Genomic DNA, 20,246 nt, shown 5'->3' with positions numbered 1-20,246 from the left:
TTATTGCACAGCTCCGGGGGTCTTCCGTCTTCGGGGGTCTTCTCACTGGACTCCTCCGCTATCTTCTGCTAGCTCTTTTACTAGCGGAGTAGCCCTGCATTCTTCTTCACCGCCGCCGCCCTCTTCTTCCGACTTTGGGGGTCTTGTTCGCCTCTTCGGTTCTTCTTGCCGGGCCACCGCTTCTTCTTCCAGCTCTTTTACTAGCGGTGGCCCAGTCTTCTGTCGCTGCCGTCGCCGCCACCGCCTTCCGTTCTTCTTCTTCTTCTGGAGATTTTGATTTGACGCGCTCTCCGGCCGCAATGCCAGGGACGGGGTGCGCGGCGACTTATATAGGGACAAGGGGTAGGTTCATCAGTTGATGTCACAGGTGAATGGGTAGGGGTACAGTACCCCATACTCATTCACATAGGGTCGGGGGCCAGGATCCGGGGGCCCCCTTATTAAAGGGGGCTCCCAGATTCCGATAAGCCCCCTGCCCGCAGACCCCGACAACCAACGGCCAGGGTTGTCGGGAAGAGGCCCTTGTCCTCATCAACATGGGGGCAAGGTGCTTTGGGGTGGGGGGGCCGCGCGCCCCCCCTTCCCCAAGGCACCCCCCATGTTTAGGGCACGCGGCCTGGTACGGCTCAGGAGGGGGGGCGCTCGCTCATCCCCACCCCCTTTCCTGGCCGGCCGGGCTGTGTGCTCGTATAGGGGTCTGATATGGATTTTGGGGGGGGACCCCATGCCGTTTTTTTCGGCGAAGGAGAATACCCTTAAAATCCCTACCGGACCCAAGAGCCTGGTATGCCCCCGAGAAGGCATGCAGGTTTCATGAGTGAGGCGACATTATCACCTCGCTCTGGCTGCTATAGGAAAATGACATTTTCCTATTGCAGCCAGCGCAACGGGATCGCGCTGGTTAGAGGAGCCTGTCACCGGGAATTAGCGCGATACTGTCGCGCTGGAAACACAATATGGGCGGCACCTACTGTATATATTAATAAAAAAAAATTATTTTACGGTTTATTGTACTCTTTATGAAAGACTGCTGTTATTTGAGCATCTTGTGTCTTTTAACCACTTCAGCCCCGGACCAATTTTCAGCCTAAGGACCAGAGGTCTTTTTACAATTTCGCACTGCACTGCTTTAACTGGTAATTGCGCGGTCATGCAATGTTGTACCCAAACGAAATTTGCGTCCTTTTCTTCCCACAAATAGAGCTTTTTTTTTATGGTATTTGATTGCCTCTGCAATTTTTTTTTTTCTGATATAAATGGAAAAAGACCGAAAATATTAAAAAAATATATATTTTCAAATTTTTGTTATAAGAAAAATCAAATAAACTCAATTTTAGTCATACATTTAGGGCAAAATTTATTCAGCCACATGTCTTTAGTAAAAAAAAGTCAATAAGCGTATATTTATTGGTTTGCGCAAAAGTTATAGCGTCTACAAACTAGAGTACATTTTCTGGAATTTACACAGCTTTTAATTTACGACTGCCTATCTCATTTCTTGAGGTGCTAAAATGGCAGGGCAGTACAAACCCCCCCCCCCCAAATGACCCCATTTTGGAAAGTAGACACCCCAAGGAAAATGCTGAGGGGCATGTTGAGCCCATTGAATATTTTTTTCTTTTGTCCCAAGTGATTGAATAATGACACAAAAAGAAAAAAAAGTTTACAAAAAGTTGTCACTAAATGATATATTGCTCACACATGCCATAGTTATATGTGGAATTGCACCCCAAAATATATTCTGCTGGGGATACCACATATGTGGGACTTTTTGGGAGTCTAGCCGCGTACTGCACCCCGAAAACCAATCACTGCCTTCAGGATTTCTAAGGGTGCAAATTTTTGATTTCACTCCTCACTACCTATCAGTTTCGAAGGCCATAAAATGCCAAAATAGCACAAACCCCCCCCCCCCCCCCCATTTTGGAAAGTAGACACCCCAAGCTATTTACTGACAGGCATGTTGAGTCCATGAAATATTTTATATTTTGCTACAAGTTGCAGGAATATTACAATTCTTTTTTTTTTTTTTGCACAGAGTTGTCACTAAATGATATATTGCTCACACATACTATGGGCATAAGTCAAATGACACCCCAAAATTCTGCTGCTTCTCCCGAGTACGGGGATACCACATGTGGCTGGGTTTTTGGGAGCCTAGCCACGTACGGGACCCCGAAAACCAAGCACTGCCTTCCGGATTTAAATATAAAACGCTACCAAAAAAAACTGTTAGCGATCGCAGGGATCAGGCCTGACTCTACGATCGCTGCAGTTATATGTTTAGTGTTTTGTAAGTGACAGTGATCGATCGATACTGCACTTGTGTGGGCTGGGCGGAGGGGCAAAACGCAGGTGCTAGCAGGTATCTGGGCTGATCCTGCTAACAATGCGTTTTTTTGGAACCCTAAACTGCTGGGGATGCTAGTATAGATCTGATCAGATATTGATCTGTTCAGATTCTATACCACGACGGGAGGTTTATGCTTTGCGTGTGGGTGTTAGCGGTACTGGCACTAACCTAGCACTGCCTGGGGCAACACAGACCCTGACCCTAAAACCTCATTGATATCACCTGCCGGATGATCAGGGGGTTAAACCTTTATTGGGTAATAAATGGTGGGTGCCCTGATGCTATGAAAAGCAAACTAACCAGAGTCACCCGTAACACTTATACGGTGATCACTGGTGAAAGGGTTAACTAGGGGCAATCAGGGGGTACAAATTTTTATTAGGTAGTATATGGGGGTCCCTGGCGCTATATAAAAACCTGACGGGGAACTGTATTAAGGGGTTAAATCTCATGTTACATTTAACCCTAGGTTCATTCATATATTTACCCTTTCAGATATGTGGTCAGTAAATGCAAGGATTAAAACACAACAACACACAAAGAATGTAATAAAAAGATTTACTTAGGTTTGATTAAAGATGTATACAGATGATACGGTACAGGATAAATACAGCATATTCAATCCAGGGGAGTCACAAGCTCATTTTATAAATGAGATTAATTCAAGGGGGGTGTGGCTTAGCAATGGCCGAGTGAGGACGCGTGTAGTAAGTGCTCCGGTCCTCCTTACCTCTCCCTTACCTTGCAGACAGCATTACAGACAGCATTACAGCATTACAGCGCTCTCTAGGAGGGATGTGCCCCGTCAAAAGACACGGACCTAGATCCAGACCTCCCACCGGCGGATCCCGTACGAGAGCACCGCAGCGATCCATGCAGCAGTATCTACGGGACTCCCAGGATCTGTTAGATCAACAGACCGAAATGCCCGGCAGTACCGCAGAATCACCACGTGCACCCCGCACCAGCGAGACACCTCCTCCCGCTCCTCCCGCTGAGTCGGTCTCCCCTATAGACGGAGAATTACATCCGGCACCGCCGAACCACTTGCTTCCTGCAATGACTGCAATGACTGCAGTGTCTGCTCCGTCTCACCTACTGCTGCCGCCTCCGCTACCGCTACCGCCACTGCCGTTACCATCATCCGCATCCGCTCTGCCTGATGAGCTACGGAGGATCCTACAGGCATTGCCAACTAGGGCGGACTTTGAGGCTTTACCCTCTAAGGCAGATATGGAATCCCTCATCTCACGGGTGGAAGAAGCACATATACGTGACATGCAGGAGGTAAGAGGGGATATCCTGGCTTTGTCTAATAGAGCTGAGTCTGGAGAAGCAGCGATACAATCTCTCACACAGCGGGTGGGTGAGCTGGAGCAGTTGCGGGTCGAGCAACAGGCTGCGACCATAGGTCTCCAACTCCATTTGGAGGTTGTGGAAGACCACGGCCGCCGTAATAATTTACGATTACGGGGGTTGCCAGAGTCTATGGGAGCAGAGGACCTAGCTGGGATGGTGGGAGAGATATTTCATAAGATCCTTGCTGTAACCCCCGCTGTAACCCCCGCCATGACGGTTGAACTGGACAGAGTTCACCGTACTCGGGGACCCAAATCAACAGACCCTGGGAGACCAAGAGATGTGCTCTGCAGACTTCTCAGGTACTCCCAAAAGGAATTGATCATCAGGAAGGCATGGGAGCATGGAGAAGTGAGTTTTAATGGGACTATGGTTAAAGTATTACCAGATCTCTCCAGAGCTACGTTGCAGAGGAGGGCATTGCTGCGACCGGCATTAGAAGTGGCGAAAAGACAGGGGTGCACTTATCGCTGGGGTTATCCCCTGGCGGTTACATTTCGGAGAGAAAATGGCTCCTTCACTCTTCGCTCTACTGCGGACTTGCCAGCTTTTTTTGCCTTTGTGGGAGCAGACCCGGTACCTGTCCCTGATTGGCTAGAGTTGATTCCACATCGTTCATCTAGTTAAAGACTCCTTCATCCCTAGCTTCAGCCTTTTATCTCCTCATCTGCTTCAGTGATAAGATTAGAGCAAGGCAAGGAAGTGACGGTGGTGTCAGTAGGAGACGGGGTCACGGGGTCTTGTGAGCTGTAATCGCCATCCGCCAGGACTATATTGGACTATACTGGATGCTGAACCAGACTGTTTGGTGTGGAGATATCCCTGAACTGCTATATCTATAATCCTATTTCCATCTCCTCCATCCATCCATCCATCCCTTCCCCCCCCCCCCATTATTATGATGATGTGATTATTTTTGGAGGCTTCGCCCTCCCCTGGGAACTCCCCTATATGTTCACCAAGGTTTTCTTTTTTTTTTTTTTTTTCTTTTTTTTGACCATATGGGGATATATGGGGGCTCCCTAAGGTAATAATAAATTTTGGGTAAATGGACTATATAAGGGGGATTTGTTTAGATTGCCTGGGGTTCCCCCCTCTTTATCAACGGAATGCCCCCTAAACCTAGGGGAAAGAGGATTTTGTGGTTTACCAGACTTAGAAAGGGATTAGACTATCATTGTATGTGTAAAGGGCGGAGTTCTGGTAAAAGGGAAAGGGGGAAGGAAAGGGGGAAAAGAGAAAAGGGAAGGAAAGGAAAGGGAAAGGAGAAAGAAAGAAGGGGAAGGAAAAGAGGGGGAAAAAGGGGAGGGAAGGGAGAGAGGGAAGGAAAAAGAGAAAGAAAAGGAAAAAATTTTTTTTTTCTCTCATGGGGAATGGAGGGGGAAGGTGGAAGGTGGGGTGGTGGCTGGTTCTATTTTGTAAAAATGGGGAAAGGAAAGGAAACGTCTGGGGAAATGCCTACTTGATTTCAAATTTTTCGTTGAGGTATGGGAGTACTTTTGAGGTAAGGGGGTCAGTCTAGTTTTTTGAGTGGCACTAGGCCCAGTGTCTATAAACAATGTTGCAAAGTAATTCGTTGTTTGTTATTGGTAAAGTGTCTGCACTAATCTTTATCTTTATCTTTATTTTCTTTTTATTTAGGGGCTGTATATTTGGGTTGCTGTAGCTGTCGATATAATTAGTTTATTATTGTTAAGGTTTGGGGAGGGGGAGGACTGGCTGCCTGTTTCTCGGTCACTGTTTTCTCCAACCCCCACATAGGACTGCGCCCGATTACCAGCTCTTCGCTGGTGGGCGTAATAGCACTATTGTGCTGTAAATTTAGTAATGTGCTGTTCTCCTTCTGAGAACTAGCTCTTGGGGTTTTTTTTTTTTTTTTTTTTTTTTCTCTTTCTCTGTTTTGGGTTTTTTTTTTCCTACTGGATTACAGTCCCTGACTTGGGACTTTTACCTGGGATCCATGGAGACAGTTAAGATTCTCTCCCTGAATGCGAAGGGTTTAAATGTCCCGGAAAAGAGGCGCATGCTGCTGCAGGACTTACGCCGGCTTAAAATAGACCTGGCTTTAATTCAAGAGACCCATTTTCGGAGTGGGAGTCTGCCCCTCTTGCGCAGTAACCTGTACCCAACTGTGTATCACTCTACTAATGCGACCTCTAAGTCCAGAGGTGTCTCTATTTTAATTGCCCGACATGTCCCCTGGAAATGTTTAGAAGTAAAAATGGATCAGGAAGGGAGATCTTTGTTTCTTAAAGGTTTAATTGGGGAAGTGGCTGTCACGTTTGCGAACATATATGCACCCAACTCTAGCCAAGACCATTTTATCTCTAAGACGTTGTCTACTTTACAGATGTTTGCCTCAGGCCAATTGATAGTTGGAGGAGACTTTAACATACCACTGATACCTATGGAGGATACATCTTCCGGAGCCTCCTCCATTACCCCAAGTGTCAGGCATCGTATTGTACGCTCCATACATAGAGCACAGCTGATTGATGCGTGGAGGTTACTCCACCCGTCAGAGAGAGACTATACATTCTACTCTTCGCCCCATAGACAGTATTCAAGAATTGATTACTTTTTTATCCCTCACGACTACTTGCATGCTTTGAGAGATGCTTCAATCGAACCAATTACGTGGTCAGATCATGCCCCCATTTTAATATCCTATTCCTTAATGGACGGTGGCACTGCTAAGACACGGAATTGGAAGCTGAATGAAAGTTTGTTGCAGGATAAGGAGGTGCTCGAGGACGTTGTCAGGGAATTAGATCAATATTTCGTATTTAATGATACCCCTGACAGTAACCCAGGAATAGTGTGGGAGGCACATAAGGCGGTTATTCGAGGGGTACTGATCAAGCATGGGGCCCGTATCAAGAAGATACGCATGGCAAAGATGAAAGGTTTACTTTGTGACCTGCATAGAGCTGAGGCTAGGCATAAGCATATTCAGACTTTAGCAGGCGAAACAGAAATTAGGATCCTGCGGAATAAAATTACTGACTTAATGCAATTTCAAGCGAAAGCAGCCTTACAAAAATGCCAACGAATTACATACGAGTCTGGTAATAAGTGCGGTAGAATCCTAGCTCAAACGTTAAAAGAACAAGCACTTGCTAATTACGTGCCCCATATTAGGACCCCCCATAACCAGAAAGCCATTCTCCCACGGGAAATAGCGGGGGAATTTAAAGAATATTATGGCGCTTTATATAACCTACAAACCCCTGTGCCTCCTCACACTCACATCGAGGACTATTTATCTGCCTCCAATATGCCCAAGCTGTCCGAGGAGGATAGAAGGGCACTAGATGAACCTGTCACCCAGAAAGAGCTGCAGGAGGTGGTAAGAGGGATAAAGATAGGGAAGGCCCCGGGACCAGATGGGTTTACGGCCCTATATTATAAAATGCTACTACCGTCATTGGGGAATTTTATGCTTAAATTCCTCAACTCGTTGGGGATAACACAGTTACTCCCAAGGGAATCCCTGCTTGCTCATATTACAGTAATCCCTAAGGAGGGCAAGGATCCCTCACAATGTAGCAGTTATAGACCGATCTCACTACTTAATACAGATCTAAAGATATTTACGAAATTATTGGCATCAAGAATACAAGGCCTTCTCCCGTCACTGATCCACTTGGACCAGGTGGGCTTTGTGCCCACCAGGGAAGCACGAGACAATACGATTAGAGTGCTTAATCTTTTACATATAGTTAACGATACCAAGACCCCCTGTGTTTTTTTAGGGACGGACGCGGAGAAGGCCTTCGACAGGGTGAATTGGAGATTCATGACGTCTGTTTTGCGTTATGTGGGTTTCGGCGAGAGGCTATTGGATTGGATTGGCTCTATTTACTCTAACCCGATAGCCCGGGTTCGGGTTAATGGAGTTCTGTCCGAACCTTTTGAGATACATAACGGCACCCGTCAGGGATGCCCTTTGTCCCCTCTCCTTTTCGCCCTGTCGCTGGAGCCTTTTCTATGCAAGGTGCGAGCCAATTCTAACATTATGGGGATTTCAGTGGGAGATAAACAATATAAAATCGCTGCATATGCAGATGATATGTTATTTTCCTTGATTAACCCAACGATATCTCTTACCAATCTGATGCAGGAATTCAGGGAGTATGGCGATATCTCTAATATGAAGATTAATTTCCATAAATCTGAGGCAATGGGTATAGGTCTTCCCCAGGGCCTTATAGTAAGACTTCATCAGGATTTTAATTTTAAATGGACCCGGACAGCCCTGAAATATCTGGGAACGTATATTCCGCCAACTATATCCCAAGTGTATGCTTTAAATTTTCCACCACTACTACGGACAATTCGGGCCCTGTTGGTTAAATGGAATAAAGGTCTGCATTCTTGGCTGGGTAGATGCAACATCGTGAAGATGTGCATCTTACCTAAGTTTCTTTACCTTTTGCAAGCATTGCCGGTCAAGATCCCTTCTCATTATCTTTTACAGACTAGGAGGTTGATATCTAATTATATTTGGGCTTATAAACGACCGAGACTTAACTATCAACAATTGACCCGTCCTAAACAACAGGGAGGCTTAGCGATACCGGATCTCCGTAATTACTACCAGGCCATTCATTTGACTAGATTGATTGACTGGAACAGACACTACGATAGCAAATTGTGGACCCAGCTGGAGCAGGCCCAAATAGGAGTAGCATTGAACAGGGCTCCTTGGTGCCATAGTAGATTACCAAACAAGGTGAAAAACCATCCTCTTATAGGAATAACTTCAAGTATTTGTGCGTCTCTCTTTACGAGTGCTGGGCTTGTTTCACGGACTTCCCCACTTTGCCCAATTTTAGGCACCCCGGAGTTTTCTCCCGGGGTCACGGAACCAGTATTCCGCTCCCTTAGGATTTCTGGGATTTATCAGGTATCCCACTTTTTGAAGGGGGACAAATGGGTGACTACCACTGATCTAATGGACCCGGCGGGTCCATTTAAATTAGATTTTTGGAAAGCAATCCAACTGAATCACTTTTTAGGGTCCCTGGCTCCCCCTGACAGCTATAACCAAAGTCTGACTTGTTATGAAGCTTATTGCTCGGAGAGAGGGGCTATGCCCCATGCCTTATCTGCCACATACCATATATTGACCGTTGCACCGGACGATAGTGGACCGAACTGCCTGAGGGCCTGGGAGAGGGATATGCGGTGCAGATTCTCGATACGCCAAAAACAAAATATCTTATTTTTCACACATAAATCCTCCATTTGTTCAAGAACACAGGAGACCAATTTTAAAATCGTAACCAGGTGGTACAATACCCCGGCGAAGCTGCATCGGGCCTATCCGACATCTTCAGACAGATGTTGGCGATGTCGGCGGGAAGAGGGTACGATCCTCCACGTCTTCTGGTCATGCCCACTTTTAGAGCGGTTCTGGAAGACAGTGGGGGATACGATCACTAAGTTTACCGATATTCCGGTTCCGGAGGGCCCTGCCTTTTATCTCCTTCATGCCACGAACATGTCCCGCAAGAAATATCAGACCTCGGTGCTTCGGCATCTTTTAGATGCCGCTAAAGCATGTATTCCACTGCGTTGGAAGAATACTCACCCACCAACTATTGGTATGTGGTTGAGAAGGGTAGAGGACATTAAGAGAATGGAAGACTTAATTTTGACGTACAGGGGACAGAACGAGCAATTTATTAAGACATGGTCAAAATGGAATAAATTTATATCCTCGCGTGCGGGTAGGGCACTTCTGGATGGGGATGCCCTGAGTGATGCCCCGAATGGTGGAGGACACCCCTTGGGTATAGATTATTGACAGAATGTACAGATTATCATGGAGAATTGGGTGCCCGGTATAGGCTGTTTGATACAGGGGGACAGTCCTGCCTACATGGATCTCATGGATCTTTTCCCTTGAGTTACCCTTTTCTTTTCCCAACCCCCCCCCCTTTTTTTTTTTTTTTTTTTTTTTTTTTTTTTTTTTTTTTCCATTCTCCTACTCTTCTCTGCGTTTAATTTTCCTGCTGTTTTTTGTTTTCCTTTTAACAGTCTCCTTTTCTTTTTTTTTTTTTTTTTTTTTTTTTTTTTTTTTCTCCTCTCTTTTGTCTAAGGCTTTGGGCCTGGGGGGTACGTCAGGGTGCCCTCCACGCCCAAGACTTTTTTTCTATATATAGGTTTGAAATCTGGATGGGTTCTATGGGGCTGATTAGTGTTTGTGGAATAATTGTGCCAAGGGCATTTGGCCTTCCTGGTATGGAACTGGAGACCCTACTATGAGAAGGCTCTTCCTTTGGGAGCTATGGAAGGAGTTGTCTAGATGGGTTAGAGATGCTAGATGTTCTATAGTGGCATGATGTATGGCCATTTGCTATAATATCGATTTACTTTGTATGCCGATTGGTTCATTGTTTTATTTACTTGTTTTGTTCCTTATTTTCCTGTCCTATGAATAAAATATAAATTTGCATTTTATAAATGAGCTACCTAGATTAGACAGCCAGGCTTCCGCCTTCCTCAAAATGCAAACTAGTCTCCCAGTCATATTTATATGGTAGTGAAGACGATAGCTACAACTGATGAAAAGAAAAGGTCAAAGGTTCCCAACTTCCCATAGCATAATGAAGCAGATGCCTCATGCATTAAACATGTTGTATATAGATATAAGTAATCATTCTTAACTATTCTTGTAATTCAATAACTAAAGTTATATATAAATTTAGACCCATACTACATTCCACCCCTTGATTTACAAGATTCTCAGTTTATAATATTCAAGATTACCTATAGATATATCAACATGTTCTACTCAAGGTAGTCTTTTCTCTTGTACTTTAATATAAACATTTCTGGCTTCATTAATTTCATCCTTCACATTTCCAGTATTATGAATATGTATGTAAAACACTCTCCATTATTAAATATGGTCCATCTCCCATATATCCCACTCCTTGGGTATTTTCCACATGTAAATTATTATATAAAAGTTGTACATCCTTCCACCCCTCGTCTTATCTATGTAAACTTTATCTCTTTACCCACTTTCTCTATCTGATTTACCTGTCCAGGAAATCTCATTCTGCTATGTTAGGGCTGAAAAATATAAAAAAATATCCAAACTTCCAAAAATATAAAAAACAACTATATGTTGGACTAACAGAATAACACCAAACTTCCTTTCCAAGAGTTTAAACGCATAGATACTTGACAAAGTCCTTCATATCTGGTGATGGACAGCAGAGTCTTAGACATCCGGTTACCAGATCGCACTTGCAACACTGTAGAACTGAAAGAACTGTAGTATACATAGTCCATATCCTTCGGACTATTGCAGCTCACAAGTCATAGACGTGCAGGCACATACTTCTGGCACATGACCATTAGAGCACATAAAACAGTTCAAGTACTTCACCATCAGATTCAGGTACTTAACCATGATAGCAGGTGGAACAGTTCACGTACTCGACCCTCAGAAGAGGTAACAAAAGTTTAGCTGCTGATCATTGGTAAAGACTTTATAGACCATTGCTGCTGTCAAAAGTGTTTGTCTCCTTTCTCCAATATGCTTCTAGTTGACGTCATGGCAGGTGCGTTGCCAAATATGTCAGTCCAACATTCCATAATTAACAACAATGCCCATATAGCCCATTATAGATTTATGAACAGGCAAATCGATGATCATTAATGATCCGGCTAAACACTGAAAAACTCAGCTTTCTACATTAAAGGTGAAATATTATTACAAGTATGTTACTCATCCCCCACCTGAACTATACACTACTGTCTCAAAGTATAGGCCCAGCTTTAAATTACTTCATGCGTGTTTCCTCTATGCACTTTGATCTCGTTCCACACTCTAAAGACATTCTGGCAGGCTAACCGAATCTTGTCTACACTGATCCCAATATGTGCATATAATATGCCCATGCATATGTGCCACTCTATATGTCAGTCCCACCCCAAGCAATCAAGGAGAATTGAGGAAAAGCAAACCTGAGAACCTATTTTATAACTTTTTTTTTCTTTACCAAGAAAATTTTATGAAAACTCAATCAGGTGTATAGAACAGGGTGATCAAAGAATCACTGAGTGTCAGATATAAATGACTGTATATACCACTAGAACACCTCATTTTGAAAGACTTAAAAATTGTGTTCATTGCAATAATATTAACCTAAATGCATAATTATAAGTAGACATAAAAGTACCCTTTTTTTTTTCTTGATACACAAAATGATTACTTTAAATTTAAACTGTCAATCTTATAGGAAAATGTACTTTATATGTATAACCCCAGGCACACTCCCACAGTAGTAATGCCTTATAGTTCCACCAAAATAATTATGACAGAATATACAGAAGTAGATGCTGCCATAATTTAGCTTACATAAACACAGAAAGGAACAATATGTAAATGTTTGGGTATTCTTACACCCTCCAAACTATTACAAGTATTATATAATTCCAGATATCAAAACCATCTTGCTGTCAATATTCACAAATTATTTGTTCTATATCATTTTGGATTCAACTCAATCAGAGAAAACCCTTAGAAATCTATCATGCAACATCAAGATTATTAGCTGCTCTGGTTTACAATCAGTTCCAATGAAAACTTTCAGTACATTTGCATATTACATAAAAATAACAACACAAACAACATAAATTATTCAGTTTGACTGTAATCTTCATCTTTAGTTCTTGGACATCAAACCATATCAGACAGGTGGATTGATGCTGTTTAATATTGACTAGGAACTAAACAAAATGAAAGGTTTTAGTGTGATATTACAGTTCACTCCTAGAAAGTAACAAATAGTTAGCAACAAACACATTTAACCAACACTTTCCACAAATTACAAAACATATGGCCATTATTTCTGTTATTCCGAGTGCACTTTTTATTACCCATATTAATTGAGCTCATTTCTTATCACCACGTGGATTTTCATTAAAGGACGTCCATTCAAAGTTATCATTAATTCACCATGGTTGAAATAACATTCACAAGAACATTAAATGGTGTTCATCACATTTGTGCACAAACATTATACATCACCAAACTCATATTGATGTTTCTATTGCAATCTCTTCTTCAATACCATACAGATCTATGAAACTTCTAGGAATAGATCTGGTTCCTTCTGTATTAACGAAAACAAAACTTAACAAAAAAAAACATTAGTGTTGTATCCTAGAACATGACACTTTATTACATTCACCAATAAAATTATAATAATCATGAATGCTATTCAGGATTTTAAATGGTGTTAACATCAAGCAGACATTTTCTTTCTTTGTTTCAAATAATCCTAGATTTGCGTAATAAAAACTAACAATTTCAACTAGGATGTTATTTTTAATCAACATAATTAAACATTTCTTAGATGTTCAGCAATGTCCAGCTTCATGGACACAATCTTTAAAGGGGGGAGGGGGGGGTTATCTCCCTCTCTTAAAGGAGAAAGAATCTTCATTCAAGCAGGCTCTCACAAATACAGCTGCAGGTGTCCCTTTTACAAAATGCAGGACTATTGTCCATTGTCTGGGGGGAGGGAAAGAGGGGGGTGCTGCAGACTGCAAACATTCCTGCTAACTAATGATCTTTTCATTTAAACATACAAAGACTCGCTTTTCTCAAAACTATTACCTTAGTTTCATTACTTAACCATTCTAATGTTAAACATACTCACTTAAACATCAGTAGTGAAATGCATTTTTACATATCATCCATACAAGCAACTTTTTCTCACCAATAGCACTAGCTAAACAACCAACAGAAGAGCTCAACATTTAAATTCAACACATATATTACTGCAGTAATCACAATCTAAGCATCAACACAGGTCATATTTTTCCTTTTCCTACCTGCTTTCTGCTTATCGTTTTCAAACCTCAAAGAACAACTATATGAGCACCAGCAAAAGGGCCACTCGTCCACCTAACGCGGTCATCAGCTCATCTGTTCTAGATCTCAAAAAATCTAAAGCTTGCCGGGGGTCTGCTAAGCACACAATGAGTGGAAACATTTGACTATCTTCCCCCTTTGCTATATTTATCCAATTTAAATCAAGCATAACTGCCACTAACTGCCACCAAAGCAAGGCTAGCAACAATGGTGGGGTGATCGGGGGGGGGGGGGGGTGTGTGCCTATGTGTGCCTATATGTTAGTGTAGTGTTGGTGCACACTTACTTTCACTTCTCGTAGTCCGGTCAAAAAGACCGCCCCGAGGAGAATGACATCACTTCCTCCCTGCCTGTGTTTACCACACACAGTGGGAGGAAGCTTCTCATTCGCCAGGAGCGATCGAGAGGGGGTGGCCAGAAACCAACGGCCATCCCCTCATCCCGGATCGCTCCTGCAGCGAAACGGACCGCCGCATCCAGCGGGAGGTGGTCCGATCTGACCCCCCACCCGCTGGAAGGCAAGCACTTACATGTACGTGCTTGTGCCTGTACATGCCATTGTGATGACGTACATTGGCATGCGGCGGTTAAAGTTTTTCTCCGTGTGTTCGTTGGGGGACTCAAAAGACCTCTAGAATATATTCTGCCTCTGGTAGGCTGAACACTAGGCTAATCAATAGGCCCAGCTCCTCCTGTGGCCATGCCCCCTCACAAGTAGGTTAACTCTCACCAACTTTGCTGAAAGGAGGCAATAGGTGGATGTTTCCCTAATTATCTATTAGGCTTCGAGAGACTCCACCTACCTAAAATAGGAAACACAAGTCCCAGATCATATACAAAAAACACTGACCTGCCACCCTAGGCACAACTTTTTTTTCTGGCAGTATCACTTCCAGGTTTAGTGCTGTCATTCATTGGCTGCTGTGGCCAGATACCAAGCTGATGGAACATGATCTGTACCTTAACTGGGAGTCTTTCACCTTTTAGCATTGTTAGGATGTACCTAAATGTATAGATCTGTCTGAATTTATAAATCGTTATAATTTAAGCATCCTATATACCTTCAACAGGTTTGACTTTTGCAACTCCACCCAAACTTTTTCAAAGGTTTTATGGATTCTATGAGAGAGGAGATGTCCTCCATCTTGTCCATTCAGTTTTTTTTCAGGATGTTTGAGGAGGATAGCTCCTTCTGATGAAACAGAATAGCTCTTCAAAGCAATTCACACAACACTGGACATTAGGGAAGAACTTTAATTACTATATAACTATGAACAAAATGTTCAGAAGGATGCATGAAATAAAGTATCAGATTTTAAAGAAACTCTTGAAGGATTTGTTACTGCTTTTAAGAAATGTTCTCATCCCAATTGTATACTATTTGACTTGGGTGTCAATTCTTTCATTGCCTGTGGTGACTGGTCACAGAAGCTCTGCTTTCTGCACCTCAGTGCTGTTGGGTTATCCCTCACTACAAGTCAGATTATTGGCGCAAAGGTAATGTGTCAGCAAGTCTTGCCAGCTCACACTTTGCTAATGGTTGAGCTGGCAAAATTAAACATGTTCGTCCTAGTGGGAGCAGGCTAAAATCAGACATAAATATGCAAGCAAGTTCTCTCTTCTCCAGAATCCATTTCTTCCCTCTGAGCTTTTATGCTTCCCATAGAAGACATTTCCTCATCTGTCTCAGAGGACTCCACACAGGAGGATACCCAATCCACTGATATCTTTTCCAATCTATATATACGGAGTTTTTTTTTTCCTAGTTTTTTTGCTGCAGTACTTCCATGTCTTGGGTTCTAAAAATGCCTCAACCAGCGGAAATGTTCTCTGAGTGAAAGGACAAAAGTACAAATCCTTTTGCTAGTTAAACTAACCCTATATATGCATTTCGCTTGTCTGTTTAGCTCGTTGAGTCCAGCTCTAGGTGCTCCTCCAGCATTTAGGCAAAAGTGTGAAAATGCATATCCTGATTATTCCATAAAAAAAAAAAAAAAAAAAAAAAACTATCTGGAGAAACTGATTACAGCAAGTAGATATGCGTTTGAGCAATTGGTATTGTCTTATTCCTTGCCTTCACTGGGCTGGTCATTAAATAGCATGTTTGTCTTCTTTCCCACAGAGTTTGAAGTTAGCCTTTAATTCATTGACTTTTTTTTTTTTTTTTTGCAGATGACATGAATTGGAATGCTTTAGAGTGGGATCGAGCAGCAGAAGAACTCACATGGGAACGGGTAAGCTTAATAGGTCTTTGTAAAATACCTCTTCGTAAACAGCACTCACGCACAACCCACAACAGGTCACCAGTAGAGGAGGTAAAGAAAACATTGCATTGAGGATATCTGTAGCAGTGACAATTGCCGTAAGAGGAAATGCCCCTAAAGGAAAATCACTCTTGGGGAACACGCTCAACAAATTTAAACTGACAGTTGTTTTAGCCCATCCCGTCTCTCCCCGAGGATCTCACACACACACACATCTTACTCTTAGTGCAATCATTGATTTACAATTTTTCCTTACACAGGAAATGTCCAGAGGGGTGACAATTAAGAACTTAATTAGGTAGGGCACTACATAGAAACTGTTGTAACAATTAACACTTTGGTTAGAAGTATTTGATTACTGTATGGTTGATAATTTACAGAAGGATGTGCTGGAAATGGAAAGGGTTCAGAAAAGGGCATCAAAGCTAATAAAAGGACTAGAGGTCTCGGCTGTGGAGACAAACTGCAAGCATTAAACTTATTCTCTCTGGAGAAAACAGTTGAAATGGGATATGATGGCGATATGCAAATATATTACTGGTGACCCTAGCATAGGGAAAATACTGTTCCGTAAAAAGGGATTTGTAAAAGACACGTGGCCTTACAATCGCTTTAATTCTCCCCAGTAGATTCAGAGGCAATTTAGTCCAGTTGCTTAGAGTATGCTTGAGCCTTTGTATAAGGGGGAAAATATTGGTTACGTAAGATTTCAAGTGCTGTTGCACCTCAACCCTAAGATAACTAATTTTTTAAGACTACTTGCAGGGGAACCATTAAGGGTAGCTACAGTTTATATTTTGCAAACAAAGGGGAAAATATTTTATTTACTCCAATTAACTTTTAAAGAGGAAGTAAACCCTGATGAGTTTACTTCCTCTTTCATTCCCTGCAAAGGCAAAGCATAATGGACTACTATGCATCGCATAGTAGCCCATTATGTGTCACTTACCTAACACAGGAGCCAGCGAAGTCGCCGCTGTCCCCTGTAGTCCGGCGCATCCATCTTTTCGGTGGGGTCTCGCAGCTCCGCCACTGTCATTCGGCGGAGCTGCGATGACGTCACTCCCGCGCATGCGCACAGGAGCCGACACAGCTCCGTTGTTGGAAATGCCGCGGTCAGTGCGCCTGTGCGCCGCTGTCTGCGGCGCATGCGCCGTAGACAGCGGTGCCTCTCTTCGGGCAAATATCTCCTAAACCGTATAGGTTTAGGAGATATTTCTTGGACCTACAGGTAAGCCTTAATCTAGGCTTACCTGTAGGTCAAAGTGGTTTGTAAGGGTTTACAACCACTTTAAAATCAGAGTATTCCCCAAATTGAGCAATAACCTGTAAGGTTGTATTCATCTGCATATAAGGAAGTTTTTTCTTACAAGGTACCAATTCCACACCCACGGATGGAAGACTTTTGTCTGATTAATGCTGCCAATGATGCAACTGCTAAGGCAAACAGCGGGGGCGACAGCGGGTACCCCTGCCGAGTGCCACAATATATTAGAAAAGTGCCAATGTAATTAATAACCTGGAGTCGGGCCATTGGCTGGCTTGACCCATTTAAGTAAACGATTACCAAAACCAAGCTGCTCAAGGATCAGTTAGTCATGCTACATTGTACCCAAACGTCACTTTTTTTTCTCACACAAATAGAGCTTTCTTTTGGTGGTATTTAATCACCGCTGGCCTTCTATTTATTTTCTTGTGATAGAAGTGAAAAAAGAGCAAACATTTTGAAACGCTACTTTTTTTTTTTCGTGTTTTTATTTTGAAAATAAGTAATTTTTCTTCATAAATTTGGGCCAACGTTTATACTGTTACACATCTATGGTAAAAAATAGACCAAATTAGTGTATATTATTTAGTCTGTATGTAAGTTAGTCTACAAACTATGGTTCTAATTCATTGAAAATCGATCACACCTGATGTAATGACGGCCTATCATTTCTTGAGACACTAACAAGCCAGGAAAGTACAAATACCCCCCAACTGACCCCTTTTCGTAAAGTAGACAGTCAAAGGTATTTAGTAAGAGGCATGGTGAGTTTTTTGAAATTGTAATTTTTCCCCACAATTCTTGGGAAAGTTTTAAGAAATGTTATTTTTGATAAGTTTGTGCAAAAAAAAATACAAAAGTGATTTCTCACACACAGCATATGCATACTTGCCATTGCACCCCTAAATATATTTTGCTACTTCTCCTGAGTAGTGATGGCCGAACGGTTCACCCGGCGGTCGTTTCGCGACGAATTTCGGCTGTTCGCGGTCCGCCCATTCGGCGGACTATTGGCACCGTTCGCCCGGCGGACTTCCGTGTTTACTGTGTAAAAGAACTTTGACCCATGATGACACATCCATCATGGGGTACAGGACAGCCAATTGAGACATTACAGCACATGGACACTCGGACATTCCCCCTAACTTATAAATAGACCCGATCCGGCGGCCATTTTACATTCTTTCTTCTGTCACTATAGGAAGAGGTTGCTGTGTGGAGCAGGGAGAGATTGCAGTGACCCAAATCGCTAGCTATTTGGTACACACAAGTTCTTTTCAGGACTGGTATAGGTGTTAGGTGTATATAGGTTTGCTGTGCTAGTGATTGTTGCAGCAGCCTGAGTGTCTTTTGTCAGTTTAGAGAAAGGGACAGGACGGTGTGTCTGCTGTAGGGACAGTCAGTTTAGTCATTAGATGTTACTATCAGGTCCACAAAAGTGCTATTCCAGTTATTGTTCCAGTAACCTCTGTTTTGTCAGTTTATATAGGGACAGGCAGGAAGCAGTGTGTGAGGCAGTGAGGGTCAGTTTAATCAGTAGCTGTTATTATATTAGGTCCACAAAGGTTCTTTTCAGGACTGGTATCAGTGGTATGGTAATAGGCTTGTACACGTATAATATTCTTTCTTCCAAATATAGAAAGACTATTATACTTGACTGCTGCCCTTCTGCTGCAGTCTGCTAATCATTCACAACCCACTTGTTCCACAAAGCTCCTTATAAGGACTGGTAATAACCTGGTGTAGGGTGCTATAGTACATAGGGTTGAGTGAGGTACAGTCTGCTATTCTATAAGGACTGGTATAGGTCCACAATACATAGGGTTGAGGTGCACTACTGCTGACCGCTGCCCTATACTGCAGCAGTCCTTCATCGGTATAGGGACTGAGGTACAGTCTGCTAATCAGTCACACACAACATACTTGTTCCACAAAGGTCCTTATAAGGACTGGTAAGGTATAGGGTAATACAGTACATAGGGTTGAGTGAGGTACAGTCTGCCATTCTATAAGGACTGGTATAGGTCCACAATACATAGGGTTGAGGTGCACTACTGCTGACCGCTGCCCTATACTGCAGCAGTCCTTCATCGGTATAGGGACTGAGAGTTTTGTCACAGGGTCATTTAAAAAATGACAGGCAGAGGAAGAGGCAGGCCTTTCCGCAGGGGTGGTAGGGGTAGGGCAGGAGCAACAGGCTTGAGCCAAAGTGGGAAGTTGCAGAAGGTGCGTTCAATTACTTTAAAGGACGCACCAGACTTGGTTGAATGGCTCGCTCAGCCTTACTCTTCTGCACCCTCCTCATCCTCTCGATCTGCACCCTCTTCTTCACTCTCTGCTATCTGCACCCCCAAAGACACTACCACCAACAACACCACCACCACATACCTTCCGCTTGAGTCACAGGAATTATTTTCCGATCCATATCAAGACATTTCTGATGCGCAGCCACTCTTGGTATTGGCTCAGGAAGAGGAGGCAGCAACAACCGCTAATCAGCAGTCTGACGACAGTACCCAGGTTAGCCCAAGGAGGTGGTTGGTCCCCGGTGTTGCTGCCTACTCCGAGATCTCTACTTATAGCAGTGGGGAAGGTGACGTTGATGACGTGTCTAGTGATGTCACGTGGGTGCCCACAAGAGAGGAAGAGGAGGGGAGTTCAGAGGGAGATATGGACCAGCAGATAGGGAGGAGAAGCAGGAATAACTTACATTGCACAGGGACAAAGCAGACTGCAAATGTATCAGGAGCGAGTCATCGACCATGTACGGTCACATCTGGCGCTCCCAGGACACCGGCACATGGCTCCGCAGTGTGGGCTTTTTTAACGTGTCCGCTGCTGACAATAGCGTTGCCATCTGCAATCTTTGCAGTCAACGCATTAGTCGCAGTAAGCCCAACACTCACCTAGGGACGACCGCCTTAAGAAGGCACATGAGCAGCCATCACCGAGCTGAGTGGGAGCAACGGAACACACAAAGCCACACTCCAGGCTCTCACCGTCCAGCCTCGTCTTCTACTTCTCCTCCTCTCTCCTCACAATTTTCCTCCACTCCACATTCCATCACGCCAAGCTCACGGTTTTCTGCAAAAAGGCAGGCTT

At 43.4% G+C, this 20,246-nt stretch overlaps 1 protein-coding gene across 6 annotated transcripts in view; it reads left to right on the top strand.

The window, feature by feature from the left end:
- Positions 1 to 20,246, top strand: part of MARCHF6 (membrane associated ring-CH-type finger 6) — a 1,566,402-nt gene that overhangs the window by 315,468 nt on the left and 1,230,688 nt on the right. For all 6 annotated transcript variants that reach the window (XM_077491957.1, XM_077491954.1, XM_077491953.1 and 3 more), the window contains one exon: positions 15,786 to 15,847. In XM_077491957.1, the coding sequence (XP_077348083.1) occupies positions 15,786 to 15,847 (62 nt within the window). The remainder of the gene's footprint in view (positions 1 to 15,785; positions 15,848 to 20,246) is intronic.

This window comes from Lithobates pipiens, unplaced genomic scaffold, assembly GCF_037356315.1.
Source record: "Lithobates pipiens isolate NorthernLeopardFrog02 unplaced genomic scaffold, aLitPip1_a1.2 Scaffold_19, whole genome shotgun sequence".
Lineage (NCBI taxonomy): Eukaryota > Metazoa > Chordata > Amphibia > Anura > Ranidae > Lithobates > Lithobates pipiens.
The sequence above is the reverse complement of the archived record's forward strand: the minus strand, read 5'-3'. Positions and strand labels throughout refer to the sequence as shown.